We start from the raw sequence: 15,779 nt of genomic DNA on the forward strand, positions 1-15,779 counted from the left end.
TGCTTTTTTGGGGGGATGTGTTGTATATTTTAATGGCCCCACTCTTGGGTACATATAATGTGTTGTACAACTTTTATTACATTCTTTTTAAGGTGTGGGGGGAGGGGGGGAGATCCAGAAGAAACACCAAGAAATCCTGCCATAGTTTTTTGGGTTTTGATTTATGGCGTTCACCATTCTTCTCCGGAGCGGCTCAATTACTGCGATACCAAGTTTATAGAGAGGTTTTTTATTGTTTCCTACTTTTGCACATAAAAAAAATGTTTTTAAAGAAAAACAATGGAGTCTGCTTCACCGGTGGAGCTGTGGCCGTGGCTCTTGGGCTCGTGGCTTGTGTGCACCTAGTCTAATTTTAAGACCCAGAACACTAATTTTTTCAGCAGCGGAGCTTAATGAAGGATTCTTTTTTGCAGGAAGAATTGAAGTTTTCTTTGGTGCCGTTTTGAGGTCAGGTGACTCATGGATTGCTTTTATTATGTTTTTTGGTGGGCGAACAAAAGAAAAATGGCAATTCTGGCAATTTTTTATGGCATTCACCGTGCGCGATAAACAACAACTTAATCATTTGGGTCGTTACAAACATGATAATCGGTATTATGCGCTGCTTATTATTTCCATTTAATAGGGGTTTTTGTAGGGAACATGTGCATTTTTTAAAACTGGATTTACTTTTTTGACACAATTTTTTAGTCCATGAAGGGGACTTAAAAATGTGATTGTTAATTTGCTAGGATAATACACTGCATTACTAATGTAGTGTATTCTACTAAGCCTATAACAGCAGCCTATTAGACGCTGCGGGAGGCGGAGTCTAACAGGCTGAATTACATGGCAGACATGGAGACCTTTGTCAGGCTTCCGGCTGCCATAGGGCCCCATTGATACCTTGGGATCGCAACAGCTGCTATTGGTTGTATCTAAAAAGGGTTAAATTGCCAGAATCTGAGGTTTCTCCGTGCCTGGCCGTTAGTAGTCAGCTAAGCCACCCTCTTAAAAAGATGTCTGTGCCGGTTTAAAGCCCATTAGTGGAGTCAGTAAGAAGGCGAAGGGAAAGGGTTCAAGTTTGTAAGTAAATGTAATTTGCAGCGGGGGAGGGGAGAAGAATTTTGATTGCAACCATTGTTGTGAAAGGTATAAAAAGGTGCAGAAAAAAGTGCTTAGTGGCAATCCATTCTGAAGGCTGTACGAAGAGGCACGAATAGTAGAGGGGCATTATTTATGTGCAGTGCAGATCGGTACGGCAGACAGGAAGCCCACAGAGGCACAACAGTAAGACGCACCTCTGCGGACTGTTAACCGTTAGTCGAGTTGTGACCCGTTCTCCTCCAGCAATAATTCCAGAAGATTCCGTAGAACTGCGCGGTCGCTCACAGCGTTCCTCCCTGGATGCGGCTCAGCATTACTTTGACCTCCGTCTCCACGCGTAGAATCCGCACTTTACGCCACCAGTTCTTAGTCACCGCCCGACTACTTTGTAGATCCCGCAAGAGCAAAGTGAGGTGTGCGCTCATTCGGGCGTGATCCCAGCCCCCAGCATTAGCCTTCAGCTCTCTCAATATCAGAGACCAATGACGAGACGCATCCGATCCTTCTGTAAGGGATACAATAACGCGGACGTCACCCAGACACTGCAAGGCGCGAAGACCGCCGTCCGAGAGCTCGTTAAAATACAAGCTGCAAAGGAAAAAGTGCAAAAAGTAATACATTTATTTATTTCAGGAGACATTACATTTTAACCCCTTATTTAAGTCGTGGGGCGCGGGGCTTGTAGAGAGCGGTATCAATCCAACCCCATTCACCGTCTATGACAGCGCCTACCAGAGCCGTGAAGAGCGTGAGACGTGACCGCAGCTGTTAACCACTGAAATGCTGCTGCTAAACCTGACAGTGGCATTTAAATCACACGATCCGAATTTGGGGCTCCCGAGCAGAACACGAACACGAACACGCACACACACACACGATTAAAAAAAACAAAAAAAAACGCGCAGTGCTGCTTGGTTCTAATTGCAGCCAGGGGCTTTCTGAAGGTTTAGGGGTTTGTTTGATAGACTGCCTGTCAGAAAGCTATATAATGCAGTATTATAGTATTGCATTATGCTTTATGAGCGATCAAATAATCAGAGGTTCATGTTCCCTATGGGGACTAAATAAAAAAAAAAAAAATATGAAAATTAGTGAAAAAATTTTTTTTTACTAACTATTAAAGATAATAAAAAATGTACCCCTCCCATTTTCCCCCAATACTTCTTAAAATAAAAAAAATTAAAACAAAAAACTCAGAAACATATTTGGTATCGCTGCATCCATAAAACTCTGATCTATCAAAGTACCGTGTCTTTTGGACTGCAGGGTGAATGTTGTCTGCATGTAAGGTCTCTTGAATGTTATGGGGAGGGGAAAAAAAATACTTGGCACGTTTTCGGTCTCCAAGAAAAAATTTAATAAAAAGCAATCCAAAAGTCCTATGTACTTCAAAACGGTACCGATATCAACTACAGGACATCCGGAAAAAACAAGCCCTCCTACAGCAACAGCAACGGAAAAATAAATTATGGCTGTCAGAAAATGGCGGCAGAAAATGTGTTTAATCCCCCCCATATTTTATTTTTATAAAGTAGTACAGCAAAAAAAAAATTACCATATATACTCGAGTATAAGCCTAGCTTTTCAGCACATTTTTTAATGCTGAAAAAGCCCCCCTCGGCTTATACTCGAGTGAGGTTAAAAAAATTTTAAAAAAACGCCCGCAATACTTACCTCCCAGCCTGCGTCTGTGTCCCCGGCGCGATGGTCTCCCCGGCGGTGTGGCAAGCCACTTGAGAATTCTCCCCACTGTCATCTCCATGCTCAGCTTTGAATTCCCCCGTCATCAGCACTGTGATTGGATTGAGGGCCAGCCAGTCACAACCGGCGCTCGATCATTCACAGCCATTCAGTGGATGAGATCACTGAATGGCTGTGATTGGTTTATCGAGCGCCGGCTGTGATTGGCTGGCGCTCGATCCAATCACAGCGCTTACTTGCACAGCGCTGACGGTGGGGGAATTCAAAGCCAAGCAGGGAGATAACAGTTGGGAGAATTCTCAAACAGCTTGCGCACCGCTGGGGAGACCATCGCGCTGGGGACACAGACCCCAGCTGGGAGGTGAGTATTGAATTTTTTCTTTACCTAATATACACTCGAGTGTAGCTAGGCCTATACTCGAGTCAATAAGTTTTACCAGTTTTTTGTGGTAAAACGTAATGACTCGGCTTATACTCGGGTCGGCTAATACTCCAGTATATAAATTTGGTAGCCAATAAATGTATTGACCCCCAGAATTAAGTCATCATGTCATTCTTGCCACAGTGTGCACACCATAAAAACAAGACCGCCTCCCTTCCAAACATGATGCAATTATGTTTGTTTTTTTAATTACACTGCACTTAGAAATTTTTTGAAGTTGGTCAGTACATTATTTGGTACATTAAATAGTACCTTTAAAAAATACAACTCGTCCCGCAAGAAATGAGAACTTTAACACGTTGATGGAGAAATAAAAGTTAGGATTTTTTGAAAGTGAGGAAAAAAAACTGATGAAAAAAAAAAAAAAAGGGCGGTGTGATTAAGGGACTAATTAAAAAGTTTTTTTCTGGTACTCACTGAACTCTGCTGAGAGTTGGGTGGCGAGCAGCCTCCTCCCCAAGCCGGAGCGCCGCGTGGTCGTGGATCCCGTTGTACGCCAGATTCAGTTCTTGGAGATGCTTATTTTTTCCGAGATTATCTGCCAGGATTTCAGCCCCCTCATCGCCAAGATCGGTGCGGAGGAGCGACAGGTGCTTCAGTGATCTGTTGCCGGCAAGTCCTTCCACGATTAACTGTGCCCCCTGTGGAGCCAGAGGGTTATTACATAACCTAGGAGAAAGGTAGGAGACTTTATGGAGAAGGGTGTGAAGGTCAACCAGGCAACGAAAATCCAGTTAATGTGAAGAGACAGAATGCAAAAAAACATGGCTGCTACACACTGAAGGACCCCATATTAGAGCCCCCACATTGTAGAGCGTTGGATCTCCTTGGGCCTTGAGAACGACAACATTTTGTTGTGGCAGCCATCCACAGGTATGAGAGGACCCAGGGTGCGCCAAGAAGACCTTCCGCACATCCCCCTCCTCCCCTTCCAGCCTGACCTCAACGGGTCATCAATTCATGCAGCTTGTGCCAATTTCTGACCTCCCAGCAGCACGGAAATCTGGATCCATCTGACCAGGGGAGGTTTCTCTGCTGCTACAATTTTTGTGCTCTTTTGCACGTTGGAGTCTCGCCTTTCTGTTTGTTTTAGGCTGTTAAGGGCATATGGCTGTAACTGTGAGTTGCGCCCGATGGACTGCGGTACAACTTGCTTCGGACAGCATACGGACGCTCGCCCACGGGCTGAGCAATATACACAGGCAATACATATTGTGGGGCATCGCATGTCCGACTTCTCATCCGTAACATGGACAGGAATAGGACATGGCATGAGATCCTCACCCAGACCATGGCTTCATGTGAAGCTACAGCCATGTGCATAGCCTCGTAGGCGATAGCGGGGCCATGTGCTTCCATGGAAATAAATTAATCTGCATGCGGGTCTGCCGGAACTGCAAGTAGAGACCCGCAGCTCAGCCATGGATTTCTGCTGTGGATTTTGTGGTGAAATCTACCATTAGCGAAGCGGTCTGTAGGCTTGTGTTTTGGCGGGCCGAGTTGTAGTTTTTTTGTGGTACTATTTAAATATACCATACAAAGTACTGAAAAAGTAACAAAACTATTAAGACTAATGAAATGGGAAATAAAACATAAATATTACATTTTGGGGAGGGGGGGGGGGGGGGGCGCGAAGATAACAACCTGTACTTTCTATTGGTACCATTTTGGAGTTCATGTGACTTTTTGATTGCTATTTATTACATTTTTTCTTGGAGACTGGGTGACAGAAAAAGGGGTTGTTTTTTCTACGCTACTTAGATAAATTGGGCTTTTATAGATGCAGCGATGCCAAGTAAGTTTTTTTTTCCATTTAGATTTTATTATAAATATGGAAAAAAGTTAATATATTTTTTTCCCCATACGGGATTTGAACTTTTGATCGCTCATAGATTATAATGTAATAACATATTACATTATACTGCATTCTGGCACACCTAGATGGGCAATCCAATCAGTCGTAGCAGCCCTGGGGCCTTCAAAAACACCTAGACTGCCATGGCAACTGAACAGCACCCCATAATCTCATTGCGGGAAAAGGGTGGAAAGAGGGGGGATCGGGACCCCAAAACACTGATCGGGGCATTTAAATGTCATTGTCACAATTGACAGCGGCATTCAAAGGCTTAGCAGCCGCAGTCAAAGTGAGCACTGATGTTGCAGGCGGGTGTCAGCTATCAAATACTGCCGGCACCCGCCTTGCATGGCGCAGGATCGACTCTCAATCCCGCTTCATACAAACCCCACACACCCAAGATGTAAATGTACGTCCTGGGGCGTGAAGGGGTTAATGATTAGTGATGATCAAGTATACTCGCTAAGGGCAATTGCTCGATCGAGCATTGCTCTTAGCGAGTACCTGCCCGCTCGAGACAAAAGGTTCGGGTGCCGGCGGCGGGCAGGGAGCAGCGGGGGAGAGCGGGGAGGAACGGAGGGGAGATCTCTCTCAACGTCTCTCCCCCCACTCCCCCCTGCTGACTGCCGCTACTCACCGCTCCCCCGCGTCGGCACCCGAACCTTTTGTCTCGAGCGGGCAGGTACTCGCTAAGGGCAATGCTCGATCATCTCTATTAATGATAGTTATACAAAGGCCATTTCTCTGTGTACTGTGTACAGTCTTGTGTTTCAGGCAGGAGCAGGAATGCTGAATCCCCCAACCCTCCAGCAAGTCATTGTATTTGCTTTCCCTCAGCCGCTCGCTCCCAGCTGTAACACAACGGCACAAGATATACAAGTCATCAGTAATACCCCCATAGTGTTACAGGCGCAGAGCGGAGGGGACCGGGGCGCCAGCAGCGGGCAGGGAGAAAATGGCTTACCTCATTATGTTACACGATTGCATAAAAGAACATAGAAGCTTCTCAGAGCTACTTACCGTAAACTGCTGATGGCGCAGTCAGGGTGGAGCAGGAGGTTTTTTATTTCAGTACAGGAATCAGGACCGAGGGAGTTCATGTGCAAACTGCAAACAACAAGGTCACATCATAAGACGGCTTATACCAGTTAGTAAATTTGTAAGTAGGTATCTAGCCAGGATCTCTCTGCCACATACACAATGTTGACAAAAGTATAAGCCCCCACCAATCCTATGTTCTCAGGTGATGTGTGAGGATTAGGTATAAAATGAGAGGATCACACAGGAGATCCCAGTACGGAAACCATTAGATGACACCAGGTGTAGAGCTGACAACGGGGTCTGGTGGGGGGATGTCACCAGGTGTAGAGCTGACAGCGGGGTCTGGTGGGGGGATGTCACCAGGTGTAGGGCTGACAACGGGGTCTGGTGGGGGGATGTCACCAGGTGTAGGGCTGACAGCGGGGTCTGGTGGGGGGATGTCACCAGGTGTGGAGCTGACAACGGGGTCTGGCGGTGGGATGTCACCAGGTGTAGAGCTGACAGCGGGGTCTGGTGGGGGGATGTCACCAGGTGTAGAGCTGACAACGGGGTCTGGCGGTGGGATGTCACCAGGTGTAGAGCTGACAGCGGGGTCTGGTGGGGGGATGTCACCAGGTGTAGGGCTGACAACGGGGTCTGGTGGGGGGATGTCACCAGGTGTGGAGCTGACAACGGGGTCTGGTGGGGGGATGTCACCAGGTGTGGAGCCGACAACGGGGTCTGGTGGGGGGATGTCACCAGGTGTAGAGCTGACAACGGGGTCTGGAGGAGGGATGTCACCAGGTGTAGAGCTGACAACGGGGTCTGGTGAGGAGGATGTCACCAGGTGTAGGGCTGACAACGGGGTCTGGTGGAGGGATGACACCAGGTGTGCAGCTGAAAACGGGGTCTGACGGAGGGATGTCACCAGGTGTAGAGCTGACAACGGGGTCTGACGGTGGGATGTCACCAGGTGTAGAGCTGACAACGGGGTCTGACGGTGGGATGTCACCAGGTGTAGAGCTGACAACGGGGTCTGGCAGTGGGATGTCATCAGGTGCAGCAGTGAATGCACAGCGGTGCCTGTGTTGGGGCTTGGAGAGACAGACTGTGAGTGAGTGGAAGCAAGTTTTGTGGACAGATGAATCACAGGACCCCATTTTCCGATCGGATGGCCACACTTGAATGTGGCTGTTGTCTGGAGAGCAGTTTCTACGAGACTGTATGGTCACCACATTGAAGTTTGAAGGAGGTTTTGTTATGGTGTGGGGGAGGGGGTTTCTGCTGGGAAGGACTAGGGCCATTGGTTATAGTGAAGTCCACCCTCAACAGCAATGGGTACAGAGACATTTCGGACAATGTGGCATCATCCACCCTGTGGCAATAACACCCTTTTGTACAGCGCCGCGTCTCTATGAAAATGATCAATCAGCAGGTCATACAGCATCTAGTGTCTAGGCTTGGTTTGAGGAGCAGAACGTCTGCAAACTTCATTGGCCGTTCCAAAGTCTGGATCTTAATCCTATCAAGCATCTTCTCGACAAACTAGAATGCCATATCCGTGTCAATCATCCCATGCATCACTTACTGAAACTCTCCTCCAGGAATGGAGGCAAATCCCTCCACACATCTATGGGAATTTGGTGAAAAGCTGTCTAGGAGGGTTACTGCAGTCATTGAGGTCAAAGGCGGTTAACACCTTCTATGTGTGTCCCAATACTTTTGTCAACACGGTGCACAAGGCAATCTATACCAGTAGACATGCTACGGTGGATAGCAACCTTCCTTCTGTTAAACATCTACTATCATCATGAAATATCACAACCCTTTTCCAATGGTCCTCACTTTACATTCTGGCATCTACGGAGCACAGGCGCCAACGTATGAATGGCATCAGGATCTAGGTGGCAGGAGCTGAGGTTGGCATCTGTCAGTAATTTTCCTGTACCTCCGATGACAGCAGCAACCACATTACATTTAAGCGGTGTCATGCGAACAGTGGAGAGATCCAGATCTTTAAGTGAATTTACCAGTCCTGTGGTGAAACCTTGATTTTGAAACTCGTATAGAAAAAAGAGGAAGTCCATGAGCTCCGATGGTGGTAGTCTGAGAAGGCTAGACCTCAACAGTTGTTTCTTTAGAGCATTGGTGATTTTTAGGGCATCCATGTTCATAATGGGGCATCCTAGCTGGTCAAGCATAGCTCGGTTCTGACGGGACAGAAGCCCTGCCATGAAAATGGGAAATAATTCAAATGCCTCCTGTCTGCTATAAATATCCACCTCCGTTGGCTGTAAGGGGCCCTCCACACCCAGGATGCTCGAGTTGATTTGGTCTATAACATCGTCGTTATAAGAATCCTCCTCTCTGAACATTTCTGCAGTCATCGTTTGAGCTATGTTTTCACGACTCTGACCGCTGACTTTGCCGTAAAGACGTGGCACTACTCGTAAAAGGTTAAAGAGCGTAAAGATGCGTAGAGGAAGGAACTTAGACAAGACGTTGACTACAGCGACCACGTCTTCTCCAGCTTTGCTGATAACTTCGGAAAACTCTTTCCAAAACCGCTGCAAAGCGGTTTTATTTTCTCCCAATACTACATAGAGTGCCGCTAAATATTCCTGCATAGCGGGTATCGTGAAGACAAAGTGGTCCTCTTGGCCCAGCTGGACACAAGGAGTGAGAAAGAAACGAAAAGCATCAGATCGGAAGACGGTAAGGAGGTTGAGCTCTTCCTCGCTGTTCATTTGTACGTGAAGACACTTTGTGATATCGGCTAGGGTGAATTTGGTACGTCGGGAATTACAGCCTTCGTACGCCAGTTTGCCTATGGTGCGTGCTACATAAAACATCAAGGAGATTTTAGAGGGATGTGTAACGTCCAATACTTCACCGGCAAAGTTTAATCGTAAAAAGGTGGTGTAAATGCCCGTCAGCGTCATCGGCGAGTCGTCAGGCTTTGTATAGTACAACAAGTGTAACGTAGCACAAGTCAGCCAACAGTACGAAGGCAGGAAACAAGCGGCTGACAATTGGCTGTGATGTTCCAAGTTGCGGCTTAACATTTCCGCCAAGTTCGCGGTTTCACGTGGATCTGCATCTTTGTGCCCCAAACGTAACTGGAAATACATCTTTTGTAGTTCTGTGTCCGAAAAGCCACAGATCTCAGCATACCGACCTATGTACTTGCCAGGGATTCGACTTAGTGCGGAGGGACGAGTGGTGACCAAGACATTGGCCTGAAAAAGAAACATTTTTTACAAGCATTGTTACATTGATGAGAAAAATACACTAAAGCATCGACTAATATACATTTTTTAACCCTTTTCTTTTCATATATAGAAGTGGCCAAATGGGTTTGTCCATTGCTTAACAACTTCATTTGATTTTGTCCCATTTGCCAATACAAATAATTTCACCACTCGCTTACTTTCCTTGTTTTTGGGACTGGTCACGTGACCACACTGCACCCCAATAACTAGTTCCGGTGACGCGACATTCCTTTCTGATAACATGGCTTCAGGCCATGTCTCGGTACGTATACTCTGTGCATGTCACTGAGGGAGGCAGGCCGGATACTCTGCACCCCCGTTCGTTGACCGGTTCATCCCTGCTACCCCCCACCCAAGGAGGAGGCTGAGGACATGGTGCCTGGTGCTGTGCAGACAACGAATGGCCAGGACTGGTGGAGGCTGCCTGGATACCGAGATAGAGGAAGGATACCTATATGGGACAGTGAAGGAGCAGGAGGGGTGTCTGTATATTAGGAGTATGGGGGTGCCTGGGAGAAGGAAGAGGAGTGCTTGTATAGAAGATGGAATGGAGATGTGGAAGGAGGATACTAATGTGGCTGAGCTGCAGCCAAGAGGATTATGGGAGATATAGTAGGAGCAGCATGGAAGTCTATGAACAGGAAGAACAGGATGTAAACAATGCACAATGGGTGCAGCAGAATAAAAAGGAGACAGAAAATCAAGAGAAAAGGTAATGGATGGATTTACTGTAGTACTATGTGATGACTTATGGCCATTTGGAAATTTGACTTTGGTCTCGGACAACCCCTTTAACAAGTGATCTTATACCCCCAAAACAAAATTCGAAATGCAATCATATTACTTAAGATTATGACTTGTGATCATACTACTTAGCAGCGCCGCTCAATGCAGGGAGCAGCGGTGTCCAGCGCTGATACTGGGGGAAACGACAGGGAAGTATAAAACACATCCCTGGAATTAGTGGTCACTTAAACTTAGATTATGGGCTAAAAGTAGGTGACAGATTCCCCTTTAACCAAGTTCAACAGTTAAGGGCCGACGCCTCTGTATAGTAAAGTCCAGACTCCGTGTATTCAGAGGTAAATATTTGCTCAGGTGAAGGTACACTGCCGGTCTAAGGTTTTATAACACCTTGACTTTTATTGATAATTTACACAGTTTAGTGCCTCAGATGTGTTTTGAAATGAAAGATAAACAAGATACATAAAAATAATGGATTAACTCGGTTTCACCAAATTAAGGCCGAATGCACACGGCCGGGTTGGATTCCGCATGTGGGATCCCGCAGCGGAATCCGACCCGGTAATTGGCCGGTGATCCCTGTGGGATCACCTAGATTTTTTCCTGTTCCCAGTCGCCCCCTCTAGCTGACCCAACAGTTTACACCACTGAGGTATTCTTTCTACAATTGTATTCAGATATTGTGCAGACATGTATTCCCAACATTGTTGCAGAAGTTCCCACAAATGTGCTGCACTTGTAGGCTGCTTTGCCTTCACCCTTCTGTCCAGTTCATCCCAAACAAGTTTAATGGGGTTTAAGTCTGGAGACGTGCAGGCTATTTCTACCTTTTTTTGTCTTCTCAAGTAGTTCTGACATAACCTAGGTCAGGGGTGTCAAACTCATTTTCACCGAGGGCCACATCAGGCTTATGGGGACCTTCAAAGGGCCGATGGTAAGACAGTACAGTAAAGGTCCGTTCACACCAGCGTATTTGCGTACATAATATGCAGTGAATAGAAACCATTGATCTCAGTAATTTCATTCATATGATGCATATTTTCACACAGCAGGACCTACTACGCACCCCAATAGGCCATTGAAGTGAATACGTGGCGAATGCACAGGAAACCGATGTATTCACTGCATATTTGCGCACCATTTCAGTGGGCCCATCTGCGTTCTTTTCTGCATGCCCAAATACGTAAGCATAAGCGGTTTTTGATTGCGCAAATACATAGCGTATTTGTGCGACCAAAATGCAATTACACCCGTGTGAACGAGCCCTAATAGTGACCCCTATAGTGGTCGCAGTAGTCATAGTGACCCCTATAGTGGTCGCAGTAATAATAGTGACTCTCATAGTGGCCCCAGTAAAAATATTGCCCCCCACAGTGGTCCAATTAGTAATAGCGATCCCCGCAGTGGCCCCAGTAGTAACAGGGTACCCCACAGTAATATTAACCTCCTCCCAGCAGCAATATAACCCCCCCCCCCAACCAGCAGCAATATTAACCCCTTCCCCCGCACCAATATTAAAGGGGTTGTCCCGCGGCAGCAAGTGGGGTTATACACTTCTGTATGGCCATATTAATGCACTTTGTAATGTACATTGTGCATTAATTATGAGCCATACAGAAGTTATCAAAAGTTTTTCACTTACCTGTTCCGTTGCTAGCGTCCTCGTCTCCATGGTTGCCGTCTAATTTTCGCCGTCTAATGGCCAAATTAGACGCGCTTGCGCAGTCCGGGTCTTCTTATCTTCTCAATGGGGCTCCGTGTAGCTCCGCCCCGTCACGTGCCGATTCCAGCCAATCAGGAGGCTGGAATCGGCAATGGACCGCACAGAAGCCCTGCGGTCCACGGAGGGAGAAGATGCTGGCGGCCATCTTCACAGGGTAAGTAAGAAGTCACCGGAGCGCGGGGATTCAGGTAAGCGCTGTCCGGTGATCTTTTTTAACCCCTGCATCGGGGTTGTCTCGCGCCGAACGGGGGGGGGGGGGGGGGGGTTGAAAAAAAAAAAAACCCGTCTCGGCGCGGGACAACCCCTTTAACCCCCTCCCAGCAACAGTATTAACCCCCACCCACCCAGCAGCAATATTAACCCCCTCCCAGCAATATTAACCCCCACCAGCAATATTACCACCCCACCCCCGCAGCAATATTAACCCTCTCCCAGCAGCAATATTAACCCCCCATCCCCTTCCCAACCCGGCAGCAATATTAACCCCCTGCCAGCAGCAATATTAACCCCCCACCGAGCAACAATATTATTCCCCCACACCCAGCAACAATATTAACCCTCCCAGCAATATTAACCCCTCCCCCCCAAAAAATCTTAACCCCCTCCCAGCAACAGTATTAACCCCCTGCCAGCAGCAATATTAACCCCCCCCCCAACACATCAGCTATATTTACCCCCTCACCCCCCCAACACACCAGCAATATTAACCCCCTCACCCCCGGCAGCAATCAGCAATATTAACCTCATCCCAGCAACAACAATATTAACTCCCCACCCCCCCAGCAGCAATATTAACTTCCCCCTTCCCCAGCCATATGCTTACCTCCTCCTTGCTGTCAGCGCTGCTCCTCCTCGGATCGTGGTGAGCCCGGGTGGCATATTATCTTTTTCCACAAGACTTCTGCACTATTGAGCAATTCCAGCAACCTGATTGGTTGCTTAGTGAATCAGCGAACCCAAACAACCAATCACTGTGAATCAGCCAACCCAGACAACCAATCAGGTTGCTGGAATTGCTCAATAGTGCAAAAGCCTGGTGGAAAAAGTTCCTATGCGCCCGGGTGCAGCACGGCACGCTTCCTCCCTGAGTCCTCTCCTGCGGAACTGAAGAGCAGGGGACTGGGGAGAAGGATTCTGATGTCAGAGTGTGCGCTGGGATGAGCGCTGTCAGTGTGATTACAAGTGGGGAGCTGCGGCACCCCAGCTGGTAATCACTACAGTGGTGAGCGGCCGTCGGCATGCCGCGGGCCACATAGCATAAGGCAGCGGGCCGGATTCGGCCCGCGGGCCTTGTGTTTGACACATGTGACCTAGAGGTTTGCTTTGGATCATTGTCTTGCTGTAATGGGAAATGTTGACCACCTAGGCGTAAACCAGATGGCACTGCATGGCATATCAAAATACTCTGGTAGCCCTTTTTGTCCGGTATGCCAGTCACCCTGTGCAAGTTGCCAACTCTGGATTTAGCAAAAGAGCTGCGGACCATCACACTTCCTCCTCCATGTTTGACAGTTTGTGTCACACTCAGCAACCATCCCTTTATCTACTCGCTGGCGTACAAAAACCCTGCGTGATGTACCAAAAATGTCATACGGCTTCAGTAGTCCAAATACCTACACTTCTATGGGTTATAATTGTCTGTCTTCTTTGGTTAATTGCCCTTTTTGTCATTACGATAGCAGTGAAGAGTAAAACTGTCCAAATCTTGCCTTAGAGGGTGTGATGCAGCCTGTTCCATCACTGGTTATATAGAATCAGAGGGTTTGAAAGTCATCTCCAAAAGTTGAGACAACTGTAGGAATAGTTTGCATCCAATTTCAAACCAAAATTAGGTTTCTGTGCTGCAGAGCAGCGAACCTTGATGCGTCCCCTGAAAAACTCCATTTGGTTAAAATTATAAATTCAGACTATTGCTGCGTTTCAGGTTAAAATGTCATAATATTTTTGTTTTTAACTTACTCTTAAACCTTTGAACCATTTCACGTGATTTGCTGGACTTGAACTGTGGTAATGTCAAAAATAACTAAAAATTTAGGCATTATAAACATTTGACCAGTAGTGTAAATATCATACTTAACATTTGCAAAACAGATCAGGTGAAACTAATGGGGGTTGGTACGGGGAAACGGTAGGAGTTACAAGAAAAAAGCTGGGACCCAGTTAGCTGGACTGCAAATCCATATGACCGGCCCCGCCGCCCCGAGGACAGGACAGGTCCTCTTTAATGATGTTTTGTCTTAGGAGTATGCTGCATGTGTGGTGGAGCTTACAACGCTCCAGCCCTTGTGGACTCAAGTCTTTTCTACAACCACAGAAGTTAGTGGTTGTGTGGTGAAATCAGGCCCACAGACAGCGCTATTTTTGATAATAATTGGCTCTTTAGGTGTAATTCAAAATGGTCTTATTGGCAGTTTCCTCACAGCTGCCTGTGCTGTCATACCAGGACACTGGAAATACCACAAAACTAAAAATGGAGGAATTGGTGGGGGAGGACTCCGGTGACCCTTGTAAATTCTGCATTATATGGCCGCCCTTGCATGACTTTCAGAACTCTCCAGACTTTCAGTCCCTAATCACTTAGGGTGGTATTTCATCATTGTCTGTGGCAATAAATTCACCCCCTTCCGGTATGGTAGGAGTTGCTTCTCTCCCCTCTCCCTCTTTCCCCCCTTTTTACCCGTTTCTCTGTTGTTCTTGTTCCTCCTCTCCTCTCTTTACCCTTCCCATTTGTTGCTTCCCCTTGTGTCTGGCTGTGCTGTTCTTGGGTTACCGATTTGTCCTCATCTATACCATAGCCTTCAGGGCTGACTGATTGTTTTGCACTCTATTAGTACCTGTTGGAAGCAGCCATTATGGACATTCAAGGCTTCGTACAGTGTTTGGGTGTTGTGCAATGTCCTGTTCCTATGCCCCAGGCATATAATACTCTATGTGAAACAGTGTTTTTTGTATATCATTGATAGGCCCAGCCCAGTAAGGGACCTTCTTTGTGCTTTCTTGTTATTATGTTTTTATGGTTTTGTACTTGTTTATACTTTTTGAAAACTTAATAAAACTTGATTATGCCTGATGTTTTGTCTACATGCTCACCTCTGGAAGCAGGTATCCTCTTATGAGATTTACAAGAAGCGCCGCCGGTGGCATTGGTTCGTTTGGATCACTACATAACTCAGTATTGGCCATTCTGAAATCCAGATCCATCCACTCTAAGCTGTTAAGTATAAAGAGGACACCGGAAAACTCCTGCAGCGTGGGTAATAATTCTCGGAGATGAAGATATTTCTTGGTGATGAGTCGCGTAAGTGAAACCGGAGTCTTAACTTGTGACAGATCTTCACACGAAAGGGGAATGATCAACTGGAATTCACTCTTCCGTCCATGACACCAATCCAGTACAAATTTCCGGATAAGTGTGCTCTTTCCAGTACCAACCGTGCCATAAAGAACCACATTTCTAACAGGTTTTTCAGTTGGGTGCGGTTGGAAGAGCTGAGACACGGACATCGTCTGTGGACATGACGGTCTTTGCAGTTGAAATTGCAAAGTTGGCTCGGACTGTGGACCTAGAATCTCTTCTGAAGAACGCTCACGGATAACTGGATCAACATGGATGGAGTCTAGGGCAAAGGAAGGGCCAAAATGCCTTTCTTCAGTAGGCAGGCAACTGAACCAAGCAGACAGGCGCTTACGATGCTGTTCAATCGGATCTGAAAACAAGTACAAGAAATGGTTTTTAGTTTGCCCTTAGCCCTACACCCATTTTGTCATTACTGTGTTTCCCCGAAAATAAGACTCTGTCTTATATTAATTTTAATGTCTTATTATACTTACCTAGCAGGCTCGGTCCACTTCCCTGAGCCATGGCATTGGTTGGCCAATTCATATATCCCGCCTCCACAAAGCGATGGTTGTGATTGATTCTCGAGCACTGCTCAG

At 46.8% G+C, this 15,779-nt stretch overlaps 1 protein-coding gene across 4 annotated transcripts in view; it reads right to left on the bottom strand.

The window, feature by feature from the left end:
* Positions 1 to 1,199: 1,199 nt before the first annotated feature.
* NLRX1 (NLR family member X1) overlaps positions 1,200 to 15,779 on the bottom strand; it is a 47,555-nt gene continuing 32,975 nt past the window's right edge. For all 4 annotated transcript variants that reach the window (XM_066606117.1, XM_066606119.1, XM_066606116.1 and 1 more), the window contains exons 4-8: positions 14,934 to 15,550; positions 7,950 to 9,343; positions 6,105 to 6,191; positions 3,647 to 3,898; positions 1,200 to 1,674 (exon numbers count right to left, since the gene is read on the bottom strand). In XM_066606117.1, the coding sequence (XP_066462214.1) occupies positions 1,368 to 1,674; positions 3,647 to 3,898; positions 6,105 to 6,191; positions 7,950 to 9,343; positions 14,934 to 15,550 (2,657 nt within the window). In that variant the 3' untranslated portion in view covers positions 1,200 to 1,367. The remainder of the gene's footprint in view (positions 1,675 to 3,646; positions 3,899 to 6,104; positions 6,192 to 7,949; positions 9,344 to 14,933; positions 15,551 to 15,779) is intronic.

The sequence above is a fragment of the Eleutherodactylus coqui genome, chromosome 6 (genome assembly GCF_035609145.1).
Source record: "Eleutherodactylus coqui strain aEleCoq1 chromosome 6, aEleCoq1.hap1, whole genome shotgun sequence".
In the NCBI taxonomy this organism is placed as follows: domain Eukaryota; kingdom Metazoa; phylum Chordata; class Amphibia; order Anura; family Eleutherodactylidae; genus Eleutherodactylus; species Eleutherodactylus coqui.